The sequence below is a fragment of the Ranitomeya variabilis genome, chromosome 5 (assembly GCF_051348905.1).
Source record: "Ranitomeya variabilis isolate aRanVar5 chromosome 5, aRanVar5.hap1, whole genome shotgun sequence".
NCBI lineage: Eukaryota > Metazoa > Chordata > Amphibia > Anura > Dendrobatidae > Ranitomeya > Ranitomeya variabilis.
In genome coordinates this window covers 244,442,102-244,460,232 of record NC_135236.1, presented here as the reverse complement: position 1 = coordinate 244,460,232, position 18,131 = coordinate 244,442,102, and the positions used below count along the sequence as shown (strand labels likewise).

Genomic DNA, 18,131 nt, shown 5'->3' with positions numbered 1-18,131 from the left:
TTGTCCTGTTTTTTACGACGCATGCGTCATATAGACGCACAAGACAGGGCGCAGGGGATGCTACTTGTAGCGTTTTCCATGCGCCGAAAGTCCCGATCTGTAGGATCATATGACAACGCATGCGTCGCAAAACGCTGTGTTGTGTACATGCGTTGTTGGTTGCGTCGCGTCGCCGACGCTGCGCCCAACAACGCTAATGTGAACGTAGCCTTATGCTGTTGATGCCATTGATGAGAGAATTATCATTTTTTAGGAATGATATTATACTTACGACTGAGTAGAAAATTTTTCCAGAAGTCTTGATTGATTTTTTTCAAACTGCTCCAGTACAGACCGAAGATGCTCAAAACGTTGCTTCAAACTTTCATATTCACCTGGAGTGATAGAAAAAGAAGCATTACAAATATAATTTCTGAGAACGCAAGATTATATATTTAACACTTTTCCTGATATATTCAGATTTCAGATGTTGTTTAGATGTCTTAAATAGGCTAAAGAATATTGTAAATACTGAGGGGAAGGGACAATATCCATCAATTTCAACCAAGGAATGGGAAAAGATAAAGGGAATGGGGAATACATACAACAATAATACACGTACAACCATAATACATGAACCAGTCCACTCCAAAAGAGCAAATTTTTCCCTTTTGATTTCAATTGTTGATCCATTGGCCCAAACATTCAGAAAAAACTTTACACATTATCAAAATTATTTATGTCACTTTCTTTTAACCCTTTCCAACAGTCAGTAATAATACGTCCATGCGTCCTGGTACTTAATGACGCAGGATAGATTATTACGTCCTCGCGATCGTGCGTGCACCCAGGCTGTGTGTGCTCAATCGCCGCTGGGTGTCAGCTCAATCTGACAGCTGACATCCGGCACTAAGTGCCAAGAGCGGTCCCGCATCGATCCAGGCATTTTAGCACCCTAAATACTGCAATTGAACATGATTGCAGCATTCCAGGAGCAGGCTGAGGGATGATAGTGCCTCAGGCCTTGGATTGGAGACCCCGTGGCGTGACGCGGGGTACCGATCATTGCCATGGTGACCCAATGTCATCCTGATGACATCCGGGTCACCAGAGCTAGTGAAGTTGCTAGATCATGTACATAGCATGATCAGCAACTTTATCTGTCAATGCAGAGCTGAGAGTTTGCATGGCATATGGATGCTGCTACATCCCCATGCTATACAAGCGAACAACCAGCAAAAAATGATAGTCCCATAGTGGGACAAAGTAAAAAAGTTAAAACATTGTTTTTTATTTTGTAATCTAATATACCGTATTTTTCGGACTATAGGACGCACCGGACTATAAGGCGCACCCAGGTTTTAGAGGTGGAAAATAGGGAAAAAAATATTTGAAGCAAAAAAAATGTGGTAAAATATTTAATAACATAAATAACATACTATTATATGTGGTGTTATTATATATAATAGTACGTTATTATGTTGGAAGCTGCGGGACCAGTGTGGTGTCTGTAAAGTACTATATGAAGACACTGGAGGGTGAGTATAAGAATGGGGGCACAGGGCTTATAGTGAAAGCACCACTCCAGCACTGCAAAATAACACTGGAGTGCTGCTTTAAAATCCCATGGGAGAACTATAACTCCCAGCATGTCCTGCAGATCCTATGACATGCTGGGAGTTATAGTTCACCAAAGGAGTGGCAGAGTGCTTTATTGTGTTTTGTAAAGACTAACCTCTTAATTGTGGGAGCCAGCCTGTGGTGAGGTAAAAGCTGGAGCATCCCATGGCTGCACACACAGAGCCCTCTCTCTTGTTGCCTCTCCACAGCGCACGGAAGCTGAAGATTCTAGGTGGGAGTCTGAAGGACCTATGATGATGTCAGAAGAGGGAGGGCTCTGAGCTGCCATGTGATGCTCCAGCCCGCCCACTTCTGACATCACACAGGTCCTGCTTGTGCACCACAGACAGCTCAGCGTCCAGCACAGGCAGGTATACAGCGATCTCCTGGCCCCTGCTGCTGCCTCCTCCTCCCCCGGACACACAGATTCTCCCCAGAATCAGTGCTGGGGAAACTGTGTGTCGCTGCTTAAGTGCAGTATTCATTTGCTGCTCCCCGCTCACGGCTCAGCTGATCGGTGGGCGGGGAGCAGCTAATGAATATTCACTGCACTTAATCAGCGGGGCCATGTGGTTTTCCCAGCGCTGATTCCCGGCAGCGGGGACATCCTGAAGTGGGATATCATTGCGATCCCACTCGCTGCTGCCCCCCTCCCCACATGCTATATCCGTACTATAAGACGCACCCACACTTTCCTCCCAAATTTGAAGGAAAAAAAGTGCGTCTTATAGTCGGAAAAATACGGTATAAAGCTGAATGTGTGTATGTGTGTATGTCCGGGATTGGCATCTGAACCGTCGCAGCTACAGCCACAAAATTTTGCACAGTCACACGTCTGGACCCCGAGAGCGTCATAGGCTATGTTGTGAGGTGAAATTTTAACCCCGCGCTTTCCAATTCACCAAACAATTTTGCCCCTATCTACATAATGAGGAAAAAATGAAAGGAAAAGTGTTGGAGGCAAATTAACAGCTGCCAGATGTGAACAAGGGGGACTTAAGGAATGAGAGCGATGGCGCCAAAGAGTATATACTGTACAGTTGCTAAGGTGGGGCCCCGACATGGGATAATCACCACACCACCACGGGGATATGAACACACACACAAAATGCGCCACACACTACCACGTGCTCGAACACATATACCACCCTCAGCGCACATTTCACCACACATACACCAACCTCGCCACATAAAAGTCGAAACACAAAAGTCGCCGCTCAAAACTCGCCACGCGCAAAACTCTCCACATGCAAAACTCGCCACTCGTGCAAAACTCACCTCATGGAAAACTCACCACACGCAAAACTTGCACACGCGGAAAAATTGCCACATGCAAAAAGTTGCAACACATGCAAAAGTTGCCTCACCCAAAAATCCCATAGTCCCATGCCCATATACCCATCATACATATCCTCCATCCCATAGTTACGTGCCCATATACCCATTATGACATCATCTTTGCCATGGCAACCATTCTGACATCAACATTGCCATGGCAACTTAGTATGACAACATCGTCACCATGGCAACCATTATGGCATAACCGTCACCATTACAACCTATTATGACATCATCGTCACCCTAGCGACCATTATGACATAACCGTTACCATTGCAACCTATTTTGACATCATCGTCACCATGGCAACCATTATGACATCTTCACCATGGCAACCTTTATGACATCATCATTGATACACACACACATACACTCGTTATTATATATATATACTGTATATATATATATATATATATATATATATATATATATATATATATATATATATAAAGATATTGTACTTATAAATAAATATTTGTATGAAAAAATAAAAAAATAAACCGACAGACTTTGGAGGACACACTGCGCATGCGCCCACCATTTTCTCCTGGAAAAAGACGTTGGTGGCCCGGGGAACTGCAGGGAGGAAAAAGAAAAAGGAAAATAACTAAACATGGTACCGCTGAAAGTGTCATGTTGTTCCACAACAACAAGCCACAATACAGGTCCATCAGCGGAAAATTAAAGTTTTAGCTCTCAGAATAAAGCAATGCAGAAATAATAATAATTTTATTTTCTATAAAATAGTTTTTATTGTGTAAAATTGCCAAAATATAAAAAATATAAAAAAGAGGCATTGTTGTAATAGTACGGACCCAAAGAATAAAGCTGCCTTATCAAGTTGCCACATGCAGAGTGATATAAACTCCCCACAAAAAAAAATCCTGAATTGCTGGTTTCGCACCAACCCGAATAATAAAGTTGTCTAATCTCTTACACCACATGAGGAACGGAGTAAAAAAATAAATAAAACCAATTCTTCACCGCTGTTGATTTTTTCATCCTGCTTCCCAAAGATCACAGTAAGGCTCGGCACACATTTATGCTGCACTCTGCGCTGAGCGCTTATACCGGGGTTTCCGTATAAATCTCTGAAATACATGATTCAGATGGAACCCGCGATGGAAGATTCCCTATAATGAGGCAATGGAGGCACTGTGGATGCCATCTAACCTGTGATGCGGCAGTGTCCGTCTTATTAGGATGTCATAAATGTACCATTGGCCACAGTTTTGAGCACTTCTGAAAAGAAGGACACTGCTGAACAGAGGCCGGATGGAGTCTAGGATAACTCTGCTGCCTCATTACAGTGAATGCATCCATCTGGGCTTTTATCTGAATCACCTCACTCAAAGATGTAGATAGAAGTAAGTGCTCAGAGTAGAGCGGCGGATAAATGTGATTCCGAACGATAAGTTAAATGTTCCCAATAAAAGTTTCAACTCAATCCACAAAAAAGCAAGTCCCCATTGAGGTGTTAATGGAAATATAGAGGGCTTTCACGTTACTGGTAGTAAAAAGGCTCTGGAAAAGCAAAATGAATCCTCACTCTCCAAAAAAATTCATCAAATTCTCAACTCCCAAATCCAAATGCCCCCTCCCTTCTGAGCCCCACAGTACACCTAAACAACATATAGTATCAACATGTTTGGCATTTCTGAAGTGATGTGCCTCAAAAGTAGTATTCCCCCACACAAGGGGTATCGGTGTACTCAGGAGAAATTTCATAACAAATTGTATGTTACAATTTCTCCAGTCACCCTTATGAAAATGCTAAATTTGGGGCCAAAATAACATTTTTGTGGGGATTTTTTTTTCACGGCTCAACGTTAATATATCTGTGAAGCACCTGTGGGTTCAAAGTGCTCACGACACATCTAAATACATTCCTTAAGAGGTCTGGTTTCCAAAATGGGGTGACTTGTGGGGGATTTCCACTGTTTAGGCACATTAGAGGCTCTCCAAAAGAGACGTGACATCCGCTAATGTTTCCAAGAAATTTTACATTCAAAAAGTCAAATGGCGCTCCTTCCCTTCTGAGCCCTGTCGTGTACCCAAACAGTAGTTTTCCCCCTCATATGGGATATCGGCGTACTCAGGAGAAAATGCACTACAAATTATATGGTACAATTTCTCTTGTTACCCCTATGAGAATGCAACATTTGGGGCTAAAAACATATTTGTGGGGAAATTGTGATTTTTTTTTTTATTTTCATGGCTCAATGTTGTAAACTTCTGTGAAGCACCTGAGGGTTCAATATGCTCACCCCACATCTAGATCAGTTCCTTGAGTGGTCTAATTTCCAAAATCTTGTAACCTGTGGGGGATTTTCACTGTTTAGAAACATCACAAGCTCTCCAATTGCAACATGGCATCCGCCAATTGTTCCAGCATATTTTGCATTCAAAAAGTCAAATGGTGCTCTTTCCCTTCCGAGCTTTGCCATACACTCAAACAGTGGTTTTCTCCTTCATGTGGGGTATCGTTATGCTCAGGAGAAATTGCGCAACAAACTTTGGGGTCCATTTTTTCCCATTACCTTTGTTAAAATAAAAAAAGTTACACCTGAAGTAAAAAATTTTGTTAAAAAAAGTTAAATGTTCATTTTTTTTCCATGTGAAGCACTTGAAGGGTTAATAAACTACTTCAATGTGGTTTTGAGAACCTTGAGGGGTGCAGCTTTCAAAATAGTGTCACTTTGGTTTTTTTTCTGTCATATAGACCCCTCAAAGTGACTTCAAATGTGATGTGGTCCCTAAAAAATGGTTTTGTAAATTTTGTTGGAAAAGTGAAAAATTGCTTGTCAACTTTTAACGCTTATAACGTCCTAGCAAAAACAATGCTAGTTCAAAAATTGTGCTGATTTAAAGTAGTCATGTAGGAAATGTTATTTATTAACTATTTTGTGTGACATATCTCTGTAAATTAAGGGCATGAAAAATAAAAGTTTGAAAACAACTATTATGAAGTACAATTTATCACAAAAAACTATCACAGAATCACCGGGATCCAGAGTTATAGCCACATCAAGTGACAGTGGTGAATTGTAAAAATTGGCCTGGTCATAAAGGGAACCTGTCACCCCCAAAATCGACGGTGAGCTAAGCCCACTGGCATCAGGGGCTTATCTACTGCATTCTGGAATGCTGTAGATAAACCCCCGATGTATCCTGAAAGATGAGAAAAAGATGTTAAATTATACTCACCTGGGCAGGCGGTCCGATCCGATGGGCGTCGCAGTCCGGGGCCTCCCATCTTCATACTATGACATTCTCTTCTGGTCTTCACGCTGTGGCTCCAGCGCAGGTGTACTTTTTCTGCCCTGTTGAGGGCAGAGCAAAGTACTGCAGTGCACAGGCATCGGGAAAGGTCAGACAGGGCAGACAAAGTACGCCTGCGCTGGAGCCACAGTGTAAAGACAAGAAGAGGACATCATCTGATGACGATAGGAGGCGCCGGACCGGACCGTGACACCCATCGGACCGGATCGGGACTGGGACTGCCCCTGGGTGAGTATAATATAACCTTTTTCTCATATTTTAGGATACATCGTGGGTTTATCTACAGCATTCCAGAATGCTGTAGATAAGCCCCTGATGCTGGTGGGCTTAGCTCACCCTCTATTTTGGGGGTGACAGTTTCCCTTTAACATGCAAACAACCTTCGGGGGTATAGGGGTTAAAGAAGCTGTGAAGACACAGCATCAATCTGGATACTGGTGTGGCTGTGAATTATTCTTAATTATACCTGACATACTGTTCCTTTATTCAGTAGGTCAAGGGAGATGATACATTGTTTCATGTGAGACTGTCTGTTGACACTTTTTTGTTAAAGGGAACCTGTCACCAGAAAAAAACACTATAACCTGCAGAAGTTAATCTGTAGGTTTGAGAATGCAGAGCAGCAGCTGTATCTGCTCTCCCGGCCCTGACTTACAGCCGGTTCAAATCCAGAGGGAGTATCATTCAGAGACAGGGGCACCGTTACAGCAGCAGCTCTGTATTCTCAGAGCTGTGACTGAACCAGCACCACCATTGCTCCCGTGACTAAAACTGTGCTCCCAACCCTGACTGACATTGGCTCTATATTGGGGCTGGCTGTCAATCAGGCTTGGGTCACGGTTTCAGTCACAGTAGCAGTGCCGATTTGAGTTCATTCACCACTCTGACTATGCGGGTGGCGACTGTAACCGCGCCCCCGACCATGACTGACGCTGGCTCCGCATTGAAGCTGACTGTTAGTCATGAACAGGGTCGCAGTTACAGCTGCTGCTCTGTACAGTGGGTTCGGAAAATATTCAGACCCCTTAAAATTTTTCACTCTTTCTTTCATTGCAGCCATTTGGTAAATTCAAAAAAGTTCATTTTTTATCATTAATGTACACTATGCACACCATCTTGACTGAAAAAAACAAATGTAGTAATTTTTGAACATCTATTAAAAAAGAAAAACTGAAATATCACATGGTCATAAGTATTCAGACCCTTTGCTCAGTATTGGGTAGAAGCACCCTTTTGCGCTAGTACAGTCATGAGTTTTCTTGGGAATGATGCAACAAGTTTTTCACACCTGGATTTCTGGATTTGGGGATCCTCAGCCATTCTTCCTTGCAGATCCTCTCCAGTTCCATCAGGTTGGATGGTGAACATTGGTTGACAGCCATTTTCAGGTCTCTCCAGAGATGCTCAATTAGGGCAGGACTGGCAGTAGTTAACAATCTCTCTATTACAACCAGGTCAGTAGAACCTTTGAAGGATCTGCTCTTGAGTTTTGTCTACTCCCAGATGCCCACACAAGACATGGGAATGGGTCAGGTGCACAAGAGGAAGGCTGGAAGGCTGAAAGCACTTTCTAAGTGTGGACGCCTGTTCAGACTCCAAGGAACCCACTTGAAAAAGCAACAACATCAAATAGAAAAAGAACAACATCCAGTCCCAGGTGATGAAATCCAAAGAAATAGTATTTTTTACGCCATCAAAATACAACATTTCGACCTACAACAGGTCTTTGTCAAGTATACAGTTTGCACCAATCACCACAGAAGCCAAACCCACTCATATTAAATACATTATTTAGCCTACCCATATTAAATAGATTAGTTAAACAAATATTCATATAGAGTGCATATATCCTAATTGTGAATAACATAAACATCATCATAAAGATAATAAGGATAAAAAAAAGAAATATTTGTTTAACTAATCTATTTAATATGAGTAGGCTTTGCTTCTGTGATGATTAGTGCAAACTTGGTCTCCACGCTAAATATGCCAGCACTGCAAATGTTGTATTTTGATGGCGGAATAAATACTATTTCTTTGGATTTCATCACCTGGGACTGGACTCTGTTCTTTTCTATTTGATGAGAATGGGTCAGGTCTAGTGCCCTATGCCTATAGGGACTCGGTACTAACAAATGCTCTATGACTTCCACTCTCAGTTTAGTGACCCAATATAACAACTCTTCATTTAAATCGAAATGTTGAAGCCTGGTGTCAGCCCCTGGCTCTTGAATGACTCCATTTATCACAATCACTTTGTCAAATGCACCTTTTAAAGTAAGATCCTGCATTTGAGTAGTCCCAAAATTCTCCCCAGAAACCCCCAATTCAGGAACCTCAGCCTCATTGGTCACCATCTTGTCCTCATCACTAGTAAGGACACACACGCGACAGAGATGGGGATTTATCATGGTTGAACATGCTCCTTTCTGAGTCACTTGGCACCCCTGTCTTCCTCCTTAAGTCCCAGAACAAGCTAAAGTCCCGCACTATTATCACCGGGTGAAGCAGGTCCTTAACCACTCTGACCTCATGAGACTCAGCACCGCAGTTCATTTTTATAGTCACTTTGGCAACGGGACACAGTGGATGCCCACGTATTTTTTGGGAATCAAACTGGAGGGGGGTGTGGCCCTTACCAGGGTCACCAAACTCCCCAAGCCCAAGAGTCCCATCACCAGTCCCACATTTATTGTTACTGGCCATGCCTGCTGCCCCTCACTTGACTGATAGTCCACACTCAGCTGGGATATGAGTAGTGGCTCTACTACCTCTCGTTGGATAATTGGGCTTCTTCTGGGTACCCAAGTATGGGGATGCAACACTGCTTCCTTAGGGAACTCTTGACCATCTGGTACCTTTCCACTAGACCAACCAGATCATCTGTATTTCATGGGTCCCCCCTGGCAACCCAGGTATGCACTGGCCTTGAAAGGGAGTGGATACACCTGCTCATTATGACCCACTCTACCATCTGGGCTGGGGTGGAGAACTCCAGCTCCAACCACTTCTGTACCAGTTGTAGCAGATCGCATATTTGGGAGCGAGGGAGTTTATCACTGCAATATGCCCAGTGGTGGACCCTTTGAGCTAGGACAGACATAGTCATACTAGTACCTCAGTTTTTAGTTTGGTATATTCCCAGGCATCTTGAAAGGCCAAGTCATAATAAGCCTTCTGGGGCTCGCCAGTTACATATGGGGCCAGCACCTTCGCCTACTGCTCCGGCAGCAACTTCTCCCACTCTGGTACCCTTTCACACACAGTCAAAAAGGCTTCCACATCATCGCTTGGGGTCACTTTTTGCATTGCTCATCTTACCTACTTCCGAATGTACAACCCCTGGCAAAAATTATGGAATCACCAGCCTTGGAGGATGTTCATTCAGTTGTTTAATTTTGTAGAAAAAAAAGCAGATCACAGACATGGCACAAAACTGAAGTCATTTCAAATGGCAACATTCTGGCTTTAAGAAACACTAAAAGAAATCAAGAACAAAAAATGTGATAGTCAGTAACGGTTACTTTTTTTTAACCAGGCATAGGGAAAAAAATATGGAATCACTCAGTTCTGAGGAAAAAAATATGGAATCATGAAAAACAAACAAACAAAAAAACACTCCAAAACATCACTAGTATTTTGTTGCACCACCTCTGGCTTTTATAACAGCTTGCAGTCTCTGAGGCATGGACTTAATGAGTGTCAAACAGTACTCTTCATCAATCTGGCTCCAATTTTCTCTGATTACTGTTGCCAGATCAGCTTTGTAGGTTGGAGCCTTGTCATGGACCATTTTCTTCAACTTTCACCAAAGATTTTCAATTGGATTGAGATCCAGACTATTTGCAGGCCATGATATTGACCTTGTGTGTCTTTTTTCAAGGAATGTTTTCACAGTTTTTGCTCTATGGCAGGATGCATTATCATCTTGAAAAATTATATCATCCCCAAACATCCTTTCAATTGATGGGATAAGAAAAGTGTCCAAAATATCAACATAAACGTGTGCATTTATTGAAGATGTAATGACAGCCATCTTCCCAGTGCCTTTACCTGACATGCAGCCCATATCATCAATGACTGTGGAAATTTGCATGTTCTCTTCAGGCAATCATCTTTATAAATCTCATTGGAACAGCACCAAACAAAAGGTCCAGCATCATCACCTTGCCCAATGCAGATTCGCGATTCATCACTGAATATGACTTTCATCCAGTCATCCACAGTCCCTGATTGCTTTTCATTAGCCCATTGTAACCTTGTTTTTTCTGTTTAGGTGTGTTAATGATGGCTTTCGTTTAGCTTTTCTGTATGTAAATCCCATTTCCTTTAGGCGGTTTCTTACAGTTCGGTCACAGACGTTGACTCCAGTTTCCACCCATTTGTTCCTCATTTGTTTTGTTGTGCATTATCTGTTTTGGAAACATATTGCTTGCTTTAAGGTTCCGATCTTGACGCTTTGATGTCTTCCTTGGTCTACCAGTTTGTTTGTCTTTAACAACCTTCCCATGTTGTTTGTATTTGGTCCAGATTTTATAAACAGCTGACTGTGAACAACCAACATCTTTTGCAACATTGCATGATGATTTACCCTCTTTTAAGAGTTGAATAATCTTCTCCTTTATTTCAATTGACATCTCTCGTGTTGGAGCCATGATTCATGTCAGTCCACTTGGTGCAACAGCTCTCCAAGGTGTGATCACTCCTTTTCAGATGCAAACTAACGAGCAGATCTAATTTGATGCAGGTGTTATTTTTGGGTATAAAAATTTACAGGGTGATTCCATAGTTTTTTCCTCAGAATTGAGCGATTAAACAACTGAATGAACATCCTCCAAGGCCGGTGATTCCATAATTTTTGCCAGGGGTTCTATGTGTCGTCACCTAGTCTTGGGGAAGGGGCCTTTGGCCTCCCATAAATGGCCTCTGTGATAAGTTCCATCTGCCTTATAAGTACCTTTTGTTGCTGTCACTGCTGCTGCTGTTGGAACTTGTGCACCAACAGTTTGTCTCTTGCTGTGCCAGCTGCTGTTTTTGATGCTGCTGTTGCTGTTGGACCAGTTGTTAGGTGAGCTCCTCCATGCTGTCTGACTTCGATCCTGACTTATGGCCAGCTTCATCCAGGACATGCGGTTTGTCCACAGCCGCCACACATGTTTCCTGTTGAAATGGCCCTCATTTCTAACACCAACTGTGGTGGATCAGCTCACTCAGCTGCACATGGAGGTAGACACAGGTTACAATGTTTCTTTAAATATTCCTTTGGTTTATTATATACTTGCAGCATAAACCAGAGCGAAGTGAACATAAATATGGACCTTAGGGCAAAACAGGAAAACAAAACAGTAAATGGTATACAGTCTCTGCCTCTCAGGATAAAACAACCAGGTTCAGTTCGGTTTAAAACAAACACTTCTCTGGAGTTGCTGGCTCCAGACACACCAAACACCAAATTAATTTACCTGCTAATCCCCACCTTGGGGAGAAAGTATGGTGAACAGTCTCCCACTCATTCTTCAGCTGTTCACTAAAAAGTCTATCCTTTAAAATGGTCGATTAACCCCTCTCAGCACTTAGTATGCTGGAGCAAACTTCTTGTTTTCAGATCACTGATGACAATAGCCTCAGTGAAGCATATCTCTCTTCCAGTACTTTGTCAGTGACTTTGTCACGTATTCCCCCCCTCTGCCCAATGCAGGGGGTTTTGGCATCTTCAATCACCAAACAGGGAACTCTAGACAGAGCATCTGCATTAATTTGTATCTTCAAGGGCTTGTGATCCACATGAAAATTAAAGTTCTGGAGCACTAGAAACCACCTAGTCACACAAGCATTCTTACCCTTCCTTTCCCTCATCCACCTCAGGGGCACATGATCTGATACTAGCCTGATCTTCAGGTAAAACAGGTAGAACCTCAGCAAGTCAATTGCCCATTTGATGGCCAAGCAGTCTTTCTCTGTAATGGTGTAGTTATTTTCACAATAGGAAAGTTTCCTATTCAGGTATAGGACTGGATGTTGTTCCTATCTATTTCCTGTGACTTTTTCACAGTAGGTACATATAGGTATGTATGTAGGTATGTATACATATGTGTATAAGGATACAGCTTTTATTAAAAAGTGCTATGTGTGTAATAAATTTATGTTTATCTCCACCGATTGGACTAAGGATGATGTCAATAAAAGGATAATACAAGAAAAGCTAAATACAAATATCTCATTACGTACCATATATTCAGAGAGAGATCAACACAGAAATCCAGGCTAGAGATGAGCGAACTTGTTCTGAAAATGTTCGAGAAATCTGAAATGAGCTCATTCGGATTTGTGTTCGGATTCCCAAGCATTTTCCCTCAAAGTCAAAAGAATTCTGGCATAGTTCATTGGGTTTTCCACTATTGCTTTTGTTAGTACTATGGCTAGGAAAATGTTGCTGTATGATGAGCAGAGGGGACGTGTTTTATGAGGTGAGGGGTTGTGTATAGGTCAAAGAAACATAGGAGTGTAATTTTTTTTAATCAACTTAATGTGTGTACTTTCTTGCAGTCAATCAGGGCACAGAAGCGATCCACAATGTCCAGACACTAGGGCTTCTGTCATTGGCTGCTGAAGTCACATGTCCCTCTTTATCTAAAAAGTGTACATGTTTTACTGGTGCCTTTTTCTAAGCATAACAGCTCAGTGAAGCCTCTCCTGCTGCTGCAATTTGTCATATTGTTAGATAAAATCCTGTCATGTGTGAAATCGGCTTTCCATCTTCTAACTAGTTTATGATAATAGTGTTGTGCAGGTAGGAGTCCACATTTCCTTCTCAAAATCATTTGGGCTAATACTGTGTTGCAGTCAGGCCTGAGGATGTCAAATTTGCTAATCAAAATTGTTAGGGCTAATATTGGGGTGCAGGCACCAGGCCCCATTCCTTAATCCAAATCGATTGGGTTAATACAGTGTTGCAGTCAGGACTCAGGAGATCACTTTTACGAATCAAAATTGTTTGGGTTAATAAGGGGGCGGGAAGGAGTCCACATTTCCTAATTAAAATACTTTGGGCTAACATTGGTGTGCAGGCACCAGACCCCATTTCCTAATCCAAATCCTTTTGGCTAATACTGTGTTGCAGTCAAAATTGAAGAGGTCACATTTGCTATTCAAAACTGTTAGGGCTAATAGTGGGGTGTAGGCACCAGACCCCATTTCCTAATCCAAATTGTTTGGGCTAATACTGTGCTGCAGTCAGGACTCAGGAGGTCACATTTACTAAAACAAATCATTTGGACTAATATTGGGGTGCTGGTAGAAGTCCACATTACCTAATCAAAATTGTTTGGGTTAATACTCTGGTGCAGTCACTATACCTCATTTCATAATCTAAATCTGTTGGGATAATTCTCTGGTGCAGGCACCAGGCCTCATTTCATAATATAAATCCTTTGTGCTAATAATGTGCTACAGGCATCAGGCTTCATTTTATAATCCAAATCGTTTGGGTTAATACTGTTGCAGTCAGGACTCAGGAGGACACATTTACTAATCAAATTGTTTGTGCTAATATTGGAGTCTAAACAGGGGTCCACATTTCCTATTCAAATCGTTTGGGCTACTACTGTGTTGCAGTCAGGACTGAGGAGGTCACAATTGCTATTCAAAATTGTTAGAGTTAATATTGGGTTGCAGGCATCAGGCCTCATTTCATAATCCAAATTGTTTGGGTTAATGTTGTGTTACAGTCAGGACTCAGGAGTTCACATTTACTAAACAAAAATGTTTGGACTAATATTGGGGTGCTAGCAGGAGTCCAAATTTCCTAAGCAAAATTGTTTGCGTTACTACTCTGGTGAAGGCACCAGACATCAGATCATAATCTAAATCTTTTTGGATAATACTCTGGTGCAGGCACCAGGCCTCATTTCATAATATAAATCCTTTGTCCTAATAATGTGTTGCACCAGGTCTCATTTCATAATACTCTGTGCAGGTAGCTGACCTCACTTCATAATCCAAACCATTTGAGATAATAGTCTGGTGGAGGCAAAAGGCCTCATTTTATAATCAAAATTGTTTGGGATAATAGTCTGGTGGATGCACCAAACCTCATTTTATAACCTAAATCATTTGTGATAATAGTCTGGTGTAGGCACCACACCTCGTTTCATAATTCAAATTGTTTGTGATAATAGTCTGGTAGAGTCACTTGACCTCATTTCATAATTCAAATCATTTGGGCTAATAATGTGTTGGTGGCACCAGGCCTCATTTCATAGTCAAAATCTTTTGAGCTAATTCTGTGGCCCCGCCCCAGTATACATTTCAACATATAAATCTTTTGTGCTAATTCTGTGGTCTAACCAATCTATATCATCCAATACTGATTACTAATTTAGTGACAGGTCTGGGCCTAAGGTTGTGAAACAGCTGGTTAAAAGAGGGGAAGGGTACATCCAACATGAGTGGGAAAAAGCAAGGTTGTGGTGGAAGGGGGAATAGGCTGGATATTCCAGGTGTATGTGGGGAAGGTGGTAATGTTACTGAAAGCTCTACTGAACAAACACCAGCTCATCCTATGCTAAGACAACTGACAACTTTTGTTACTGGATAGGCCACTCGACTCCCTTTCTTTGGCAGCCGAATAGCGGTACGCCTTGCAGATGAGGGCCAGAAAGAGCATGTGTTCAATGGATGGCAAGCGCTGCATCAAGTGGCCTCTCCCTCCACCTTAACATCACACACAGTACAGTCCTCAGAGGTGGTACAAGAATTAGCCTTGTTTCTCCCAGCAGCTCAACTCTCCAACCGCCCAACTGAGCCAGAGTACAAATTGTTTAATTGTGCAGCATGGATGCATGGGGCAGGGCCTGTGACATGGCTTGGACCAGAATTTCTAGCTTAAACATTGATCAGTAACAGGTGGATGACTGACAGATGCAGACCTTGTGCTCTAAGAGACCTGCCAAATTCATGAAACAAACATGTTACAGCATGGTTTATGTTCATTTTGCTTCTTTTAGGATTTTTATGCTATATGGCCAATGTGAACATGTGTTTATGTGCTGCATGTATACCAACTTAAGCCATGCTCAGTTTTAGTGTTTTTCCAAGGTGTTTAGTAGTTCAGTTTTCTAACCCCTGTTTTCTAGTAGTTTAGTTCTCCATCTTCTGGTGTATAGTGCTTTATTTATCCAACCCTAGGTATTTAGTAGTTTAGTTGTCCATCCCCAAGGGCCCTGCAAGCCTTGGGCATTCCAAGACTTGTAGAGCAGACCCATCACTGCTTGCCCCCACAGCCACCAAAGTCACCCAGTGCCCAGTCAGCGAGTTGTAACATCCATGGCCATGCTTGCTAGTCCTGGTGTGAGTGGTGAAATGCACCCTGTAAGACATAGATTTTTTCATGGAATGGGTGACGTTGTCTGCAACATGCTGGTGTATTGCAGGCACAGCTTTCTTGAATATGTTATGGCAACTGGGCAACTGGTACTGGGGGACTGCGATAGGCATCATATTTCAGAAATTGCCTGCATACACCAGACGGAAAAGCAGCATTTCCGTGGCCAACAGATTGGAGATGGTGAAGTACAAGCTCTTAGCTTTGCCATGTGAAGGAGGAAACAATGTTTTACCAGAACTGTGGGACCAAGGGTTTGGCTGTTGTGCTGAGAGAGGGTGGAATAGGGTGAACACGACAAACTGCTGGACTGTAAATGAGGTGCAGGAGGAGATGTTTTGGTGGATTTAGAAAGATGTGATGGGCTCGGTGTCTGAGATTGATCAAAAACAGTAACATAGTAACATAGTTATTAAGGTTGAAGGAAGACTTTAAGTCCATCTAGTTCAACCCATAGCCTAACCTAACATACCCTAACATGTTGATCCAGAGGAAGGCAAAAAAAAAACCCATGTGGCAAAAAGTAAGCTCCACATTGGGAAAAAAAAATTCCTTCCCGACTTTACATACGGCAATCAGACTAGTTCCCTGGATCAACGCCCTATCAAGGAATCTAATATACAGTATATAACCTGTAACATTATACTTTTCAAGTAAGGCATCCAGTCCCCTCTTAAATTTAAGTAATGAATCACTCATTACAACATCATACAGCGGAGAGTTCCATAGTCTCACTGCTTTTACAGTAAAGAACCCGCGTCTGTTGTTATGCTTAAACCTTCTTTCCTCCAGACGTAGAGGATGCTTCCTTGTCCCTGTCTCAGGTCTATAATTAAAAAGATCATCAGAAAGGTCGTTGTACTGTCCCCTCATATACTTATACATTAAAATAAGATCACGCCTTAGCCTTCGTTTTTCTACACTAAATAGCCCCAAGTGTAATAACCTATCTTGGTATTGCTGACCCCCCAGTCCTCTAATAACCTTGGTCGCTCTTGTCTGCACCCACTCTAGTTCAGCTATGTCTTTTTTATACACCAGAGACCAGAACTGTACACAGTATTCTAAGTGTGGTCGAACTAGTGACTTGTATAAAGGTAAAATTATGTTCTCCTCATGAGCATCTATGCCTCTTTTAATGCATCCCATTATTTTATTTGCCTTTGTAGCAGCTGCCTGACACTGGCCACTAAATGTGAGATTGCCATACACCCAGGTCCATGTCCATGTAGGCATGTCCATTTCGGTAACAGCTGACAGGCTCTCACTCACCTCGAGTGTAGTGGCAAAAAAAGTAGAGGTTCTGTGGCTGGAGACCTGTGTGAAAACACATACCATGGTGATGGAGGAGGAAGTAGAGCAGTTGTGTTTGATGGGGCGCCTGGTGGTTGGCGAGGTCCGCTAGTCCGCATTTTAGTGCAGTGAGATTCCAAGAGTATTGCATGATGATTGCACATGTGCCAGTTCATGTATGTAGTGGTCAAATTATTGCAATTTTTGCCTGTACTGACTGATTTTTTTACAAGAATGGCAAATAACATGAGTTTGGTCTCAAAAAAGTCTGAGGCTAGGCAACCCTTGCTGTCCATGCAAACTGCAAACCTACTACTGCTGCTGGCCACAGACAGAATTGTGGCTGAGAATGCATTTCTTGTCATGGTTGCATCACTCTGTTTCTGTGTAGCAAGCCACAAAGTAACCTCCTCATCTTCCTCCTCCACCTCCTCTGATGAGCTACTGAGATGCGTGCTCCTGGGTTCACAAGTCAGATCTACAAACTCATTGCCAACTTCTCTGTTCTTCCACTCTTTGCCCTGAGAGTCAACCTTTTCCTCTTCCTGCCCTGAAAGCACAGTACAGTACACGTGAGCCTGTGTCAGGTTTCTGACTTTTATCAGGATCACCTCCACTCCAGAGGGTTGAAGTCTGGTGATGAGAGTCTGAAATCTGCTTGGACCCTACTTCGTCCGGCCCTGGATCCAACTCAAAAATATTCTGGGCATTGGTGCAGATGCTTTCTTCCTCTTGAGTCTGTGAAACTTTGCAGAAGACTTCTGATGTCCATGGAATAGAATGTGTGAACAGCTCTGCAGACTCACACATCTGTGGTTCCCCACAGTCAGTTGATGGTTGGAGAGTTGTGATGCATATCGAAACAAGGGTAATTGGAGTGACACGACACATTTGAGGACTGTATTTTATGTGTGCTGTTAAGATTGATGAAGAGGACTTTTCCCATCCATTTGCAAATTTCACTTCCCCCCAGACCTCTTTGCACAGCTTTCCTATTGACTCTCATTAAACTCATTATTCGAAATGAGCATGTGAGTATTAGGAATTGCTCAGTTCGAGCAAGGAGGACCCGAGCATTTTAGTGCTCGCTCATCCCGACAGCTAAACTTTTAACCCCTCTAACATCCTAACAAAATAAAATGACGCTTGAAAAATGATGCAAATGTAAAGTATACATATGGGAAATGTTATTTATTCATTATTTTGTACAGCATGTGTAACTGGTTTAAGGATATTA

At 42.4% G+C, this 18,131-nt stretch overlaps 1 protein-coding gene across 1 annotated transcript in view; it reads right to left on the bottom strand.

Annotated features, from left to right (window-relative positions):
* The window catches only part of LOC143775610 (uncharacterized), a 148,541-nt gene that overhangs the window by 18,043 nt on the left and 112,367 nt on the right, over nt 1–18,131 (bottom strand). Inside the window, exon 5 of the mRNA XM_077263952.1 lies at nt 272–374. Coding sequence (XP_077120067.1) covers nt 272–374 — 103 coding nt within the window. The remainder of the gene's footprint in view (nt 1–271; nt 375–18,131) is intronic.